A 17,006-nucleotide genomic window follows, 5' to 3' on the forward strand; every position below is an offset into this window, starting at 1 on the left:
GATTGGTCATTTGAAAAGGGTTTTGAAGTTGGTGAAAACCACTTCTGTGACAGCAGCCAATCAACTGATGCTGTGGTGGAGTTATACTATTTTCCCCCAAAAAGTTGATCATTAAATTTAAAACATGTGGAAACAATAAGGAAGACTATAATTAAAAATATTATCAGATATTTAGCTATTTTCACAAATGAAGTACCTTTACCCTATACATACTAGAGTGTTTTAAAACAGCTTTACTGAAAATCACAGACAAATTTCCTACACTGTAACTGAATCTCATAAATGCTAAGGATTTTTTTTTTTTTTTTTAAGTTAAAGGAAATATGATTGCTGTTGTAAGCTACATTTCAAAGTTGTCAGATGGGTCAGATCTGAGTGCTGGTAAGCATTTACCACTGTGTAGTGCAGTGAGACTGACCCATGTCCTTCATTTCTGTTTGTTTTCACACGTCTTTTTTCACACCTGTTGCTGCAACAAAACCACAACATGTTAAAACCCAACTACCCTTCCATTGCAAAAAAAAAAAAAAAAGCAAGAAAAAAAGCCTTATCTATGTACCGTAAACAGACAACGATTAACAGAACAGAAATTCTGTATGACATTTGATAAACTGCCTACTGCATATTAAGACTATAAGGTACACATAACAATGGTATCTGTACGTATATAAATGTGGTTAATGATTATTTTGTTAGTATCATAAGACCAAAAACAGGAAATGAGTCTCTTCACTGAAAAAGATGGCCTAATGCAGTTAATTTTTTATTTTAATGGTTATTTTTGTGGGTGAGGTAGCAGTAGACACAACACATTTTTATTCATTTTAAAATTATTGTTGAAAAATAACATGTTTCTCTTTTCCACATAATATTTCAGAGACTTAAATCTCAACCATGACAACCAGTGCTGTGTGCATTTTTTTAGGCCTTAAATCATTAAAGTCAGAAGTGTATGGGACACGGATTTGTAATTTCAGCACCAAGGACAGGGACACAATTACTAATTTTGCACTGAAATAAAACATGACCTAACATAAATCTTTTCATATTCATATTAATGCACAAACAGAATTTTCAAGTTCAAAGTTCAACACTTGAATAAAACACATGCAAACTGATCATAATCTGACAAATCTTCCTCAAAGCAGTACCAGGATAGCTACGAAATGCATATTTAATGTTTCACAATGCAATATTCAATTTAAAAAAAGATGCTTCTATTGCACAATATCTCAACTGGTTCATCTTTAAAGAGCCTTAAATAAATCTCATGTTCAGATATTAAATTTAAGTTATGTTTCAAAGTTAAAGGGTTACTTCAGGATTTAGCATTAAGCTTTGTATTAGTAGAAAACCTGTAGTATATTACCATGCTTTCCACCCTCATATCCCCCTGAGAGGAGAGATTTATGTATTTTTTGTCTGGAAAAAATCCTCCGATGACGCAAAAATCGTCATTTTGCGTCATCGGAGGATTTTCTGGCCCGAGGCTAAAGACTACAGCCAGTAGATGGCGTTGTTCCGCATGTTTTCAGCCCGCCCATACAGGGTGGGATCTCACTCACAGAATGTACACACAGTCAGCCGTCTTTCTTTGGAAGCTAAGCTAGCAGGCTCTTGTTCTGTGGAGAAAGCTGAATAGTAGGAGAAAGCTGAGTAAGTATGGGTAACCATCCTCCTTTTCCCGGACATGTCCGGCGGGCGAGGATCGTTCAAAATGTCCGGGATTCGGCTTTTGCTTTCTGCGGTCGCCATTCATTGTTTACATGCACACCTCATGTTTCAATCTAACTGAATTCATTCCGATCGGTGAATCTGAATGTAGTGTTTACATGAACGCTAAACAAGTGATCGGTTGATGTGCGTTTTAACATTGCTAAGAAAATTCCCGCACCTCCGTTGCGAGACCGGCGCGTCCCAGTAATGACCCCACCGGCCTCGCACTGTTCTCCCGCGGCCGTCAGCCTCGTCCTGCTCACCACAGTAAACATAATGAATGGCGACTGTAGAACGCAAAAGCCGAATCCCGGACATTTTGGGCGATCCCGAAATCCCAGGCAGACTCGTCACAGAGACTCACTAGTAGCCTAACCTTGTTTTCAACTGCGCTGTCTTACCGGTAGGCGTGGCCTCCTAGGGCAGCGAAGCAAGTGCATTCTGGGAGTTGTTGTCTTTCATCCACATAAGCCAAAAATACATTTTCTGGCTTTTCTCAGTCTAGAAAGCTCCAAATTAAAAAATTTCTTCACATTTCTTCTACAAAAATGACCTATTTTAAATACACATTCATCTTCCCAGAGGTGAAGTATCCCTTTAATGTTTTCATAAGTCTTTGATGATCTGATGTAAAGTGGACATTTGAGTTGATTCTTAACCACAAAAGTACCCAAGCCATCATAAAAGACTACACACACAACCCACACACCAGATCAAAGAGATAAAAGCACTTCAGCTATATTGTGTTCACAGAAATATTGTATTTTTGCCCACTAACAAGCTCACTATTTGGATTTCATTCACAAAACACATGATCATTTTGGGCCTTGTTTACACCACCATCAAACCTACAGCAGACTCAGACTCAGTCCATATAAGGAGAGGATGTGACTCTAGCTGTCAGAGATGAGCTGCATTGTTTCCTGTCGCATGAGAGGCAGGAAGAAACTGATCATTATAGAGTGAGAGTCGCTGGGGTGAATGTCAGCGGATACATTTTCAGCATTTGAAGTGTCTCATTTTAATTAATATATGTAAGGCTTTTAACTTTTTGAATTGCAATATATTGTATATATATATATACACATACTGTATATATAACCACACACACACACACACACACACACACACACACACACACACACACACACACACACACACACACGCACGCACACAAGCTTTGAACTATGAGATCTGTTTGCATGCACATGTAAGCGTGACACATGCACTTCATGGCTAAAGCAGTTTCCTACCCTCAGGACTGAACTCTGTCTGTTTTAAACAGCACACTCTGAATCAAAACCACAGAGACAACATTCAAACAGTCAACCACTGCAAGTTGCTTTCCACTGTTAGAGAAAAAAAAAAAAAAAAACATCTTAGAAAAGTTGAGGCCTAAGAAAAAGTTACACTAGTTTTAGCTATGATGAGGTAAAATATATAATCTTATAATCTTAAAAATATATATCCATTAAACATATAATAGTACCTTTTCAGTCCTTTTAGCCTGTTATTGTGATCTTAATTATTTGTTGAAGTGTTCTTTTTTGTGATTTCAAGTTCAGTAGAAGATGAGTTCAAGAATAGGGATTTAACCCATGTTAAGATAGGTTAATATTTAAGGAAGACAACGTTCCTATGTTATATTAGCCTAGTTATGATTCTTTAGTTATGTAAGGGTAACTTCAAATACTGATGATGATGTATACCTGCTTTAATGTCTTCAAATCCCCATCTTTCTCATTCAGTCAGTCACGTTCAACGTCACGTCAGACTGATGTCATGGGGTCTCGGCTGGGAGCCCAATCACCTCCAAGTAGTAACATAACGAGCCAATGGACATTAACCAGTGAGATTTGCGTGCCGAGTCACACCTGCCCGGACATACGTATAAATAAGACCAGCATTACTCACTGTATACATTTTTTGCTTCGGAGACGAGCGGTTGTACAACGATTGCTCAATCCAGTCACCCTCAGAAGAGGAAAGTGCAAATTTCTCTAAAAGAGAGCAAAAAGCTATTTTCATTCCTATTAGGAGAAAGATCTCAAAATTATTATTACTATTTTTGGGGTTCTCTCTGCTGGTGTGAAGGCGACTTCCAGCGGTGTGTGGATCCAGTTCATTCAGAGCTTCATTAATCCCTGGGCATTTCGGCTGAAAGAGCAGTTCTACCTGAAAGACTCAAAAGACGAGATTATATCACAATGGCCCTCATTTATCAAAAGTGCGTACACCAAATTTCCAGCGTACACCTGGCGTACACCCAAAACCACGGTGACTTTGAGATTTATCAATATGGACGTTGGCGTACGGCACGCTCAAAGCCAGCTCAGGAGGTGCTGTACGCACGTTTTGAGTTAGTGTGGAAATGCGCAGAAAAACAATTCCTAACACCACAAAACGCACTGACAAACTAAAAGATATGATATATTATGACCCACTGTAAAAAAACAACAACATAGTAATTATAAACTTCAGTGTTTATTTTTGTGCAACATGGACTTAAATGTTTAATTTGTGTGACTTTACCAAAGCATTTGATTTGTAGGCATATGTATTCCTTAAGTTGCGAGCCTGTGCGCTTTACCTGACGTTTCAAGCCTTGTTAAATACTTTCGCCTGGCTCCGCAGCGCGAGTCTCCGCAGACTGCGCGCGCACCTCCCCAAACGGACGAGGCGTTTATACTGGACGCGCTCGCCGTTGTACTATTCTTTGAAACGATGGTTAGGCCAGGGTTAGGCCCGGCAGGTGTGCACGGACTGGGTTCAGTAATGAAAGGCTTTCAATGACCAAAAAATAATTCAGACTGACAAAATAATAAAAATTACATTCTTCTTCTTTTAAATAATATAATAATACAAATAATAATAATAAAGACATTCTTCTTCTAAATAACAATAAGCGTCATTAATAATAAAAATCTAGAATTTTACCACATTTTGTTTCTTTCCACTTCCCTGGTTTCTCTTTCTTTCTCAAAGAAGTTTCTCTTCTTTGCCGTCTTCCGTGTGTCCATGGCGTAAAATGAGGGCGTGGGGGGAGCGGAGACTTGAATATATAGGGGCGTGTTATTCTAATGACGATCGTTTTCGGCCGCAACATTTATCAAGGGCAGGTATTGCGTACACCTGGATTTCAAAGGTACGCACAGCTTCATAAATCAGGCGGTGAGAGGAGTGTAAGCATAATCTTACACCAACATATACGCCCGTTTCTACGCAAGAATGATAAATGAGGGCCATTGACTTTTATTACTTCATAGACCAGAAAATGAGAACAAAAATATTGGATGGTAAAGTTTTGTATTGGATTGGCTTGTTTTGTTACCACTTGAAGGTGATTGGGCTAGACCTAGACGGTCTTGGTATCAAAAGAAACCTCTTTACATTTCATAATTTATAGTGTATAGGATGTTATGATAAAATGCATCATATTATTTTTTACCTTTGTGTAAAAACTGCACAAATCCTCCATGCCACCATAAACATGCAAAAAGGGATAAGATGGAACTTTGATGGGTCACCTCACCAAATGTGTGTGAACTGATGGGGCCTTTAAACGTTCTCTGATCAGTTCAGATCTTTTGAGACACTACGTTTCCTGTCTCCTTCCGGCATCTTTATCTTCAAGTTACCTTCATTAGATTCAACATGGACCACCCAGAAGAACCCAAACGAACACTTCAGCGCACTCCTGACAAAATCATCAAGAATTTCCAGAATTCACTGCATCTGGACTTGTTCAGCAACAGAAGTCAATGCAAGTACACGTATTTAAAGCCTTTATAAGTTATTGTGCCCCTTTTAAGGTGACCCTGATTCTTTGATGTTTCTCGTACGTTGTGGTTAACTGATTGTAATCTTGACATCCTCTTCTCTTCTCTCTCTCTCTTTCTTTACTTTTCTTTACTTTCTTAATTCTTATAATCTTTGCTTAGTTTAGTTGTGTGTGTAGCCTACCCATAGTTTTGTTTATTAAACCATTATATCCAAGCTTCATAGTTCTACCAGAAAGACTCGGGAGGCAAAATGATGTAACAAAGTATAAATCTATTAACAGCCCAGCCAGCAAGTATTATGATATAAAGTTCTTTGGCGTAGGCCCCGTCCGTAACTTGCAAACCGAGGGTAACGGATTCTGCAGTTCCTGCCTGAAGACGAAGGCGGGGGTGCAGCCGACCCCCGGGTGGTGGGGAGGATGGAGGTGAATGTTGGTGTCAGCATCTGCAAACTCAGACATGTGTAAGTACCGATCTTTCATACTACTAGTATTTGAACATGATTGGTTAGATGAGAAAGTAATAAGTGACGTAACAATTGAGTCTTCCTGGTAGAACTTACACTAAAGCTTCCATTCTCTGTGTTTGACACTCACAAAATCAAAGTCACTTGATCTTGGCCAGGAAGATAATTTATTTCAATTTATAATTGATTATGCTGTCTGTTCATTGAACGAACTGATTAAATAATTGTACTATTAATTCTGCTACAGTCAATTCTAAAATTAATCGAAATATTTATAATTAATTATAATTTCGTCCCCTTGGAATTATAAGGTTCTATCTGACATTTTTGTCAAAATTTAGTTATTCACATATTCTTATTCTGTGACCACTTCTTTACATTATGTGATGTTGTTTTTGAAGTTGTGTACATTTTGGAACTTTTTATTTAGAAAATAAAAAGGTTCTTTCTGCACAGTCGAATGGAATGCAAAAACTTTAAAGCTCAATATCTCAAAACTGCTCAGAACGCAGATAGAACCTTATAATTACAAGGGGACAATTTGTTATAATTAATTATACATATTTCCCTTTTGAGCTAATTTGTTACATAAGAAATAGTACAATAATTTAAGCAATAAAGTATGATCCGTACAATGACAGCAGCAATAAGTCCACAATATGTGATGTCTCATTTCCTGTCATTGTGTGTACATTTAATAAATTGCAGTTTACCCAAAAATGTTTCAGCACAATGCACTGAGTTTTCATTTGAGTAAAGAACGTTGAGGTTTAATATGATATGATTAAGACATTTATTTATTATATTATTTATGTTTTCTCAGGGTATCTGACATCCTGACATCCTGACCTCTGACAAATTAAACACTCAAGTATTGAATTATATTTTTTTATTATTTAAAAAAAATATCACATATTCAGTATGAAACAAAAAAGCAGGCAAATTGTATTTCTAAGCATAAAATCAACATTTTAACCATTAACATTTATATCTAATGTACTGCATAATCATAGTCAATGGAAGATATAACACATCTTCCACACTGTTTTAGTTGTTACAAGAGAAAAGTTTTGAAAGAAATATATCAGGTTCCATATAAGCTCATATCAACAGCAGTTTGTACATATTGTAAATTAATGTCCTAGTTTTTTTTAATACAAACTAAGGCATGTTTTGTAATCATTTGATGTGGTAAATTTTGTCATTTAAAAATTACTTCTTTCAAACAACTGCTGAATGCCTGATAGACGAGGTGAAAGTCAAACTTGTGTTCTGCCAGTTTTATTCCTTAAGCCTTCTAAAAAGGTTAAATACGTTTGTGATACGTTGTATAATTGACTGTAGTGCTGGTGTCATCAGCCTGAAACAGAACCACAGTTATAATGATGCATATATTCAAATATTTTGATTATGAACATACAACACAATTAAAATTTAACTTGGAAAAACCAAAACCGATTAAAACTTCATGCAGACAAAATGTAGTTTCACATTTTATCTGTAAATGTATATTGACATAAAGCAAACAAAGCCCAGTCTGAAAGCAATCAAATAAAGAGAAGATAAAGCAGAAAAAGTCTTACCATTGATTTATCAAGGACAATATATGGGATCCCTTCTTGAGTAAACAATAAGAACATATATGTTACATCTGCACTGAAACTTGTAGACATTGCTTTGAATACTAGAGTTAAATAAAGCATGTAAATCTTACCTTTCTGCTGGTGTTTGCACAACTGTGAGCCCAGAATTATGATCACAATCACTGATAAACTGTTTGAAGCTGCTAAAACTAGGGCAATTGTGCTCCATGGTGTATCTGCAGAAATTAAAAATAACTTATTTTTAAAAGATATTAGTAATGCAACAACACCATGACCCACACTTGTTTTTTTTGTGTGTTTTTTTTATACCCGGCCCTGGCAAATCAACTTTTCTTCCTTCTCCAATCAGTATCTCTCCACATGTGGCCACAGCGCAGTAATAAATCCCAGCATCAGAGTGACTGATGTTCTTCTTGGGCAGGTTGTAGACACATTTGTGTGTGGTAGAGTTCCCATCAGATCTCCTCTCACACTGAGCGTTCCTGCGTTCCTGAGTGTAAATGATTCCTGGAGGAGATTCTCCAGATTCATGTCTGAACCAGTAGACGTTGTGTTCTCCTGCACAGCTCTGAGTGACGACGGCACACTGCAGGGCCGCTGCAGACTCTTCTGGATGATCTGGATCTGTCTCGGGTCCCTGATGCTCTGAGTCAATGCTCAGCTGTCCATCTGAAAAGAAACAACAATAACATAATGCTTGTTTGAACAGACACAATGTACTGTATGTATCTCAGTCAGATCAGATTTAAGTGAATATTCTGCTTACCTTTAACAATGAGATCAGTGCTCTCACCAAAATAAAAACTATTATATATATATTTAATACAAAAGTATGTTCCAGTGTCTGATTCTTCTGTATTTGTGATGCTCAGATTAAAACTGCTCTTGTCTTTTGTTACAAAAAAGCGTTTATGTTTGTCAAAGCCATTTTCAAAGACGGCAGGTAAAGCTTGATATGATGAAACAATTGGATGGGGTTTCTCTCCGACTCTTCGTTTGACCCAAACAACACTGTTTCTTGACTCTCCTGAAAAAACACAGGTGAAGTTAACACTGTCTCCAGCTTGAACAATCTTCAGATGATTCTGAGCCACGATGTCTGCATTATCTGAGCTGCCTAAAGAATGAACAAGAGGACAGTTAGTTTTGCCTGCTGTAGATTTGGTTTCTTCATGAATTACAATGAAGAAAATGAAAAACTATGAAGTCTAGCTACTAATGTAGTCTAGTGGTCTAAGTTAACAGAATACAAAATAGTAACTTACACTTTGAAAAGTAAAACAGTAGAATAAAAAAATGCTGTAGGGACATTTTTTTCATCTATAGGGACAAAAATATTAAAATAAATAATAATAATGATGATTATATGCATCAAATTCACATAAAATTATACAAGTCTAGTTCGTCACATAATAGTTATTATTTTTTTTATTATAATGCAGGTCTATAGCATGTTTATGTACAGTAGATATCATATGTGATCCACTTCCAAGACATACTCAAAACATTTTGACCTCAAAAGCTGTTTGACAAAATCAAACAAAAAAGATAAATAATCCTACATTTAAGTGCATTAAGGTGAAGAAAAAAAATAAAATATGTACTTACAGACTTTCTTGAATAAAAAATAACGTTGTTGTGTCCTGTACAAACAAAGATAGTCGCTCCAATAAATCTTCTTCTCTTCCTTCTACTGGTTGACTGAATACATTTCTTTTCACCTATTTATATTAACAAAGCTCTTTATGGATTTACTTGATTACAGTAAATGAAAAGACTGTAGTCAGATGTAAAAATGGGCCGTCTCATTATGTTACACACGCCCTATACTGAATGTAAAGTTGCAGATTGGCTGGAGCATGAAGTAGACAATCTCTGTATTATGAAACTGACCTGCTTAAAACAGTGACGCCCCACTACAAGTGCCTCTGAACTGTGAAAAACAGAATGGAAAAAAAAAACACACACCACATGTAACACAAGCATCTTTTCATCTAAGCACACACAGTGTTTTGTACTCTAATTTCCTGCAGTCTATGATTATCAACACCTCATTAAATAACCCTGTTGCCACATGTGTGACCTAGGGGTATACCGGTTCTCTTTAAAAAATCAAACAGTACGGTTCTCCACCCACGGTTCGGCATGCTGCGCATATTTAACATGGTTTGTTGAAAATATTAACACATAAAACAGACAGACAGAGTTCAGCTAATGAATGTTTCTTTCGATCGATACACATTCTGGCTTCTAACAGCGATTGATCAAAAATGTGTACAAAACTCTTTGTAAACTTTGTTAAATGCGAGTGAAATATGCTCTATGTAACCAGTCATTCACACCGTTATCACCCAGGTGTTGAGAGAGCACGAGCGCTGGTGAGACTGAAACAGCACACGTTGCAATCTGTTTTTAAACTAAACTCATTTGTGTGTGTTTTTAAGCCTTGCAAATTTAAACATTCAACAGCAAGAAGACACGAATGAGAACTCGCACGAGAAGATTTGTGTGCACACTCATCCGAAGTGCACAAATATTGAGTTCTCTTTCAAGTCTTGCGCTTTAACAGACAAATTCACACAAAAAGTATGTCAACATGCCTGTCTTGGTGAGTAACAAATATAGTAGGTTATGTCTTAAGTGAACGTAAACAGTCAATAAAGAAAACGAATGTGAATCCGTTTCAGTGTACTGAATCTGTGCATTATGCCTTAAAGTGACAGCAGGTTAATAGTTACAGGTTAATAGTTCATTGTTACAGGTAACAGCTTTATGTTCCCTATTGAGGGAACTCGCGCTGCGTCGGAAGTAGCGACGCTATGTGAACGCCTCTGCGTGATTGCGTCTGAAGCACCTGTATAATCACTCATTGAACATCGTCCAGGATCGCTTTTCTGCTGGGCTATCATCCTCCACGCTAAGGTTCATGTGGTGGCCATTGCTGCCAAGCACCTTGGGCGATTGACATCTAGGGAGACCCACTCTGGTATCTTGTTTCCTTTGTGGTGCACTGAGGTTAAGACCTATACATGCAAGAGTTCTGGGGCTTTCTAGAGAAGTAGTTTTACAGCCCTTTTATCCTCCTCCGTTTGTGTCTGCAGACCAAGGAAAGCTCCAGGGGCTCAGGTGATTATGTCCTAAGCTGTGCTCGACGTGATTGATAATGATGACACACTTGTTAGTATGGCGTAGTGGTGGGTATTATCCTTCCCATAGCGTTGCTACTTCCGACGCATTGCGAGTTCCCTCAAAAGGAACGTCTCAGGTTATGACTGTAACCATTTGAGAAGGGAACGAGATGCTGCATCGCCCTGCCATACTTCTGGCATGCCTGTGAGCGACTTACTTCAGCCAATCAGAAGCTGACTATGTTTGGTCCGTGTATCCTTTATAGCTTCCGTGGTGCGCCGTCATGATCACTATACATGGTTTTAGAAAATATTGAGTTTCTTATACAACATACTGTACATCTTTCTCTCTTCTGTCTGCCACAATCCATTTTTTCTAAACCTCTTCTCGTTTAGAAATGCAGTACTTGATTTTTATTTTTCTGTTGGAGCAAACAGATATGCAAAATAAAATTTGCTATAGGTATCCCATGTAGAAGTGTAATCAGCTGTAATTTACATCAGCGTTTCAAACACAGAAATGAGAAAAACTGTAAAGATTTTCTGTGAGTAATCATGTAAATTTGGACCTCTTTAAACAAAGCAATATCTTGACTTCAGAAGAATTTCAGAACAAAGCCTAGATTTTAATGGTATTTTTTCAATGTTTTGGGCATTTGAAAGCTGTGATAAATATCACAATTTCTAATTTCATACAATATAATCACAAATTTTCATAGTTTGTGAAAAGATGCTATTGAGAGCACCAACTTGGTCAAGACAGCACAAAATTGCAATGTTAAAAACATTATTTTCATGTTTTTAAGTTGGTGGTTGGGATAAAAAAGGACCCATCGGTATTTATTGTATTGGGGCCCTTAGTTATAACCCTGAAATGCTCTGATACAGTACATTTTTGGGCTTAAAGCCATTAATATCACAAAGCACAGACTCCTCCTCAAAGTCAGCATTTGTCCATGCGAGAACATGTGACGTGAATCACAGCTCCAGTCAGAAGTACATCATTTTTCTGTAGAGTGACTGACAGGAAGAAGCTGCTCAGTACAGACTGAGAGCTACTGTGGTGAACATCAGCGGAGAAACATTACAACTTTAGACATGACTGTCAGCATAAAAATGTATACGTAAAGTAATTTTCCAATTGCTTGTATGTGCATACTGTAACTCATTAACTTATTAATGAACCTAATGTATCAGGAGGTTTAGTTTGTGTGCACCTCTGTGCTTTTGTATGCAAACTTTTGCATGATTGTGAACAGTGTGGTTTGAGCATTTTTCCAACCACAGGACTGACCCGCTCTGTGTTTTCACACCTTTATCTGAATCAAAAACACACGTGCATCATTCACAGGCGGTTCATTACTTCAGCTAACACTGGTAGAGGAAAAAAAAAGCCTATCGATGCTTACAGGGTGACAAAAACATATATAAATAGTAACAGCTTATCCTGACACTATAAACAATAAACATATATTCTATTACAGTACATATACACATATACAACTATATATACTTTTATAAATCAATTTAAATGTATATATATATACTATTAAGTTAATAAACATTTTTAATTAGGAAAATGGATGCAATAAAATAATTGATTAATGGAAATGACATTACACTTAAAAGTTTAAGCAGTGGTCAGATAGGACACACTTTTGTCCAGAAAGAGACAGAAACAATCCCTAAACCTAGAATAGTACGCCTAGAATTTCAACAATAAGTTAAACGTGTGATTTCTGAATACAGTCTATTGCACTGAAGGCCTCACAGCCTATTTTCCTGGTCTCATGGTGGAGGTTTTTTCCACATGTGTCCGCTAGAGGGACATCTTGAGCCATTTATAAATTATATTGGGCAGCGTCACATTTTTTCAGGTATGTAGACTGATGCAATCCAATTCCTAGATATGATTGATTAAAATCTCAAATGACCTACTACTTACTAATGTAGTCAAACAAATTTTTAAAGCGAGAGTCAGCTTGAGTAAAATGGACACAATTGTCACATATAATTTAAGTACCACGGACAGGGAATTCCCCTTCTTTACTGCTTATCAACTTCACACTTTTTCAACAAATCTAAAATTGATGAACTCCCAATCAATATGTTAGCATGTGTAGATCAAAAATCTAGTCCAACAAGTTGATGCAGACATCCAAAAAAACAGGTTTCCATGAAGGTTTCTTTAAATTACATTATTGTCAAACTGTTCACTTGACAGATAATTTTAGATAAAACTTAGGCATAGAATAATGTTTAAAGCTTGAGTAGGCTAATTAAGAGCTTTTTTTTTTTTTTTTAACCTTTATTTAACCAGGTAGGCACATAGAGGACTCATTCTCATTAAAAACGGCGACCTGGCCAGATAAAGCGTCAAGGTGCAGACAACATAAAATTACACATAAAAGACAAAACAGCATAAACAAAATTACAAACAGTTTAAAATATATATTGGTTTTATCAATTAAAGCACACGAAGAGTCACATTAAGAGTAGGGTTTTTTTTGTGAACAATAGAGAATTTATTTTTTAGTAAATTGTATTGATTCCTTGCATGTGCACATATTAAATTATCTGATGTGTTTTCCCCTGGGTCTTCTTGAAGTGGAGGGCTTTTGTTGAAAGCTCAACGCAGCATAATTCAAAGCATCTCTGTCTTCATCCTAGAACAGCAATTTTGATTCATTCTGTCACATAAATTGCCCATGAAGACATCATATTGAATTACAACAAATGGTATAAAACATGTGCTTACCATTAAGTGACTATTCTGAATGTTCTGAGTCCCATCTTGAAATACAATAAGAATTGGACACATAACTGCACGGTCACTGAAGGATGTTGATTTGACTGTTCAGACTTACATATTAGAGAAGAGTTATGCAGTAATTCCTACCTTTTCGTCGATGCTTGTACAACTGTGAGCCCAGAATTATGATCACAATCACTGATAAACAGTTTGAAGCTGCTAGAACTAGGGCAATTGTACTCCATGGTGTATCTGCAGATGTGAAAAAGAACTTCTTTTTAAAAGATATTTAGTGATACAACAACCATGAGATTTAGATTTTCTGTAGCAAATTCAGTGGATACCTGGTGAAGCAACTTTTCTTCCTTCTCCAATCAGTATCTCTCCACATGTGGCCACAGCGCAGTAATAAATCCCAGCATCAGAGTGACTGATGTTCTTCTTGGGCAGGTTGTAGACACATTTGTGTGTGGTAGAGTTCCCATCAGATCTCCTCTCACACTGAGCGTTCCTGCGTTCCTGAGTGTAAATGATTCCTGGAGGAGATTCTCCAGATTCATGTCTGAACCAGTAGACGTTGTGTTCTCCTGCACAGCTCTGAGTGACGACGGCACACTGCAGGGCCGCTGCAGACTCTTCTGGATGATCTGGATCTGTCTCAGGTCTAAGATGCTCTGAGTCAATGCTCAGCTGTCCATCTGGAAAGAAACAACAATAACATAATGCTTGTTTGACCAGACACAATGTACTGTATGTCGCACAGTCAAATTTAAGTGAATATTCTGCTTACCTTTAACAATGAGATCAGTGCTCTCACCCAATCGGAAATTAAAAACATATATAACACAATAGTATGTTCCAGTGTCTGATTCTTCTGTATTTGTGATGCTCAGATTAAAACTGCTCTCGTCTTTTGCTACAAAAAAGCGTTTATGTTTGTCAAAGCCATTTTCAAAGACGGCAGATAAAGCTTGATATGATGAAACAATTGGAAGGGGGTTCTCTCCGACTCTTCGTTTGACCCAAACAACGCTGGTTCTTGACTCTCTTGGGAAAATACAGGTGAAGTTGACACTGTCTCCAGCTTGAACAATCTTCAGATGATTCTGAGCCACAACGTCTGCATTATCTGAGTTGCCTAGAAAAATGTAATATGAAATGTCATGGCTAATAAAATGGTTAATATTGTTTGTGGTAGATTTGCTTCATTATGCATTATACTTACATTTTGAAAGGTAAAGCAATAAGATGAAAAAATGATGAATCATTTTTAGGAGATAGTTCCAAACAGTCTGATTTAGAACCTCTGAAGTGAATCTTCTAGGAAAATAACAATAATCAAAAAAAAATTATAAAGAAAACAATGGTTGAGTTATGCATTTCAAATTGCCAAATTAAACCTCAAATGGATAAACCGAGGAGAACATGATTTATTGTCTTAAATTAAACCACCTAATTTAGATATTATTAAATTGTTAGGATACCGGACAAGATTTATTTTTTAAACATACATTTTAATGCAAGGCGACATGTTGTTTATGCATATAGATATGTAGTAAAAATCGTGTTTTGGAAAGCTGATTAAAAAAAAACTGAAAATAGATTAATCCAAAATAAATCAGTCAGTCCAATTTTATTTATGACTAGCATATATTTTCCAAATCAGTGTAGTTTAAAATGCTTGACAGACAAGAACAAGCAATTGACATTAAAAAATAAACCAATTAAAAAAGTTATTAACAAAACTCCATAAAGTAAGAAGAATAAAAAAAAGAGGTTCTGTTTTTAGTCTCAACTTACAGACTTCATTAAAGATCAATGTTGGTTTTCATGTAGAGCCGATGACAGGTTTTATCTTCCTCATCAACACAGTCCGAAAGAGAAGACAGAGAGAGAGATTCATCTTTATATACTGTACCTCCCTGTACTAAAGAAAAAACACATATGTACATGACTGTACATGATTCTATTGGCTGATTCACCTTAATGTTAGTGTTGTGTTCATGATCATGGTGACCACATCTATAGTCTTCCACTAGATTGACACATTTAAAATGTAATTTGAATGCAACATCTACTATGAATGTTTATTGACAGAAATGAACATATTAACACATCAAAGTAGTTACAGTACAGTATGTTTATTTAAATGTGTGGCATGGTATCACTTGTCACTCCATGATATTGGAAAGAGATGTTTGTTTGTTGCTTTTCATCAGAAGAGGCTGAATCTGTAACTGACAAATACTGAATTTCTGCAAGATTTCATGTGGAAACTTTTTTTTTTTCCAACAGTGTGACAACATCGGAAGTTTGTGTTTTCTTACTTCCTGCTGTCACACTTTGACCACAGCTGAAGGATCCTGCACCACTATTGTGCAACAACAGAAATTCATGACCAGAACTGGGCTAAGACCAGAACCAGTGCAATACCTTGACCTTTCAACCCCTGAAATGTTTTGTCTGTGCCTGCCTGTGTTTTGCATCAAAATATCATGTTCAGAATTATATTTAATCAAACTTTAAAAAAAAGTATTTGGGCCATGTGGCCACTATGTAACTTTTTTTGTTGTTGTTCAAAATCAACAACATTTAAATAATAAATCAATACATCACCATATGTGTAAAAAACACTATATGTGTTTTGCCTTACCCCGATTCAATATGGTAAGTCTATTATAAGTGTTTATATTTAAGACCGAGCAGAATTGCATACATATGTCACTCACCCGCGCATGTCTCGTCATATCCGTAAATAGAGAAAAGTTGCTTCTGCTACTTTGACGTGTGTATGGTGTGGGAGTGGCAGAGGTTAGTAGTCACAGTGAGTGAGAAAGGTTGACATGGAGCCGCTAAATCTCCAACCGGAATCACCTGTTTTAATAAAATGGCAAACAGAGGAGAGTCTGCTTGCAAAAAGAGAATGAGCCCGAGCTAGTAATACAACAAGAATCAACATTGGCTTTTATGAGATGTAAAAGCGACTGGGTGACAACAGGTGGGAAAGTTATTTTATTGAACAGTTAAATTGCCATATGTCGCTCTATAACAGAGTTCATTGTAAAGCATTATTTGTTGTGAAGGGTCAATTCATTTTGGTTGTTGTAGCGCTGTGCTGGAATTTATTTTCAAGAAAGTACCGTGTCTATTAATGGGTAAAGCTACAGTAACATCTTCAGCTAGTCAGCTTGAGATCCTGTCCATCTTAACTGGTTATATCTCTGAAGTCCATAGTGAATGTTTTATGACCAGTAGAATAACCATATTCATCCACACAGGCACACAGAGCTGAAGCACAACCAAAACAATGTTCTTCTACAAAATGCATTCAGTTTTGTTTACAGGGCCAAAAGTTACATAGTGCACCTTTCATTAGAAAGCAAATACTCACATAAAATGGAACATTTGGAGACAGAATAAATGCAACATTATTCATTATTTGGCATTATTATTCTGCCTTTCAGTTAATATTATTAATTATCACTCACATTTCTATTTGTACTAAAGCAAAAGCAAAAAAAAAAAAAAAATGTTAACGTGATCAAAAAAACATGCCAT

The 17,006-nt window shown here is 36.5% G+C and overlaps 2 protein-coding genes across 4 annotated transcripts; both read right to left on the reverse strand.

Annotated features, from left to right (window-relative positions):
- Positions 1 to 6,879: 6,879 nt before the first annotated feature.
- On the reverse strand, positions 6,880 to 9,385 carry LOC311287597 (uncharacterized protein). 3 transcript variants are annotated; one of them, XM_084404528.1, is made up of 7 exons: positions 9,177 to 9,385; positions 8,834 to 8,888; positions 8,335 to 8,685; positions 7,878 to 8,237; positions 7,679 to 7,783; positions 7,548 to 7,579; positions 6,880 to 7,324 (listed from the first exon to the last, which is right to left on the reverse strand). In XM_084404528.1, the coding sequence occupies exons 2-7, from the start codon at positions 8,886 to 8,888 to the stop codon at positions 7,271 to 7,273; spliced, it is 957 nt and encodes a 318-aa protein (XP_084260654.1). In that variant the 5' UTR covers positions 9,177 to 9,385; the 3' UTR covers positions 6,880 to 7,270. The 3 variants fall into 3 exon arrangements, with proteins under 3 accessions (XP_084260654.1, XP_084260653.1, XP_084260652.1); XM_084404527.1 differs by having other exon boundaries at positions 7,548 to 7,582; XM_084404526.1 differs by having other exon boundaries at positions 7,548 to 7,783.
- Positions 9,386 to 13,185: 3,800 nt separating this feature from the next.
- Positions 13,186 to 15,331, reverse strand: LOC311287604 (uncharacterized protein). The gene is made up of 7 exons (XM_084404538.1): positions 15,249 to 15,331; positions 14,674 to 14,768; positions 14,239 to 14,586; positions 13,793 to 14,146; positions 13,596 to 13,700; positions 13,455 to 13,489; positions 13,186 to 13,362 (listed from the first exon to the last, which is right to left on the reverse strand). Exons 2-7 carry the CDS (start codon positions 14,714 to 14,716, stop codon positions 13,270 to 13,272), a joined length of 978 nt encoding a protein of 325 aa, XP_084260664.1. The 5' UTR covers positions 14,717 to 14,768; positions 15,249 to 15,331; the 3' UTR covers positions 13,186 to 13,269.
- Positions 15,332 to 17,006: the final 1,675 nt, after the last annotated feature.

This window comes from Rutilus rutilus, assembly GCF_951802725.1.
Source record: "Rutilus rutilus genome assembly, chromosome: 3".
Classification (NCBI taxonomy): domain Eukaryota; kingdom Metazoa; phylum Chordata; class Actinopteri; order Cypriniformes; family Leuciscidae; genus Rutilus; species Rutilus rutilus.

Bases quoted from the DNA above. Each gene is read 5' to 3' on its own strand.
- LOC311287597 (XM_084404526.1), bottom strand. From the start codon at position 8,888: ATGAAAAAAATGTCCCTACAGCATTTTTTTATTCTACTGTTTTACTTT. The intron at 8,686-8,833 runs GTAAGTTACTAT...TTCATTCTTTAG, and splicing joins ACTGTTTTACTTTTCAAAGT to GCAGCTCAGATAATGCAGAC. The intron at 7,784-7,877 runs GTATAAAAAAAA...TAATTTCTGCAG, and splicing joins AGTTGATTTGCCAGGGCCGG to ATACACCATGGAGCACAATT.
- LOC311287604 (XM_084404538.1), bottom strand. From the start codon at position 14,716: ATGATTCATCATTTTTTCATCTTATTGCTTTACCTTTCAAAAT. The intron at 13,490-13,595 runs GTAGGAATTACT...TTGTATTTCAAG, and splicing joins GTACAAGCATCGACGAAAAG to ATGGGACTCAGAACATTCAG. The intron at 13,363-13,454 runs GTAAGCACATGT...TTGCTGTTCTAG, and splicing joins TTCAGAATAGTCACTTAATG to GATGAAGACAGAGATGCTTT.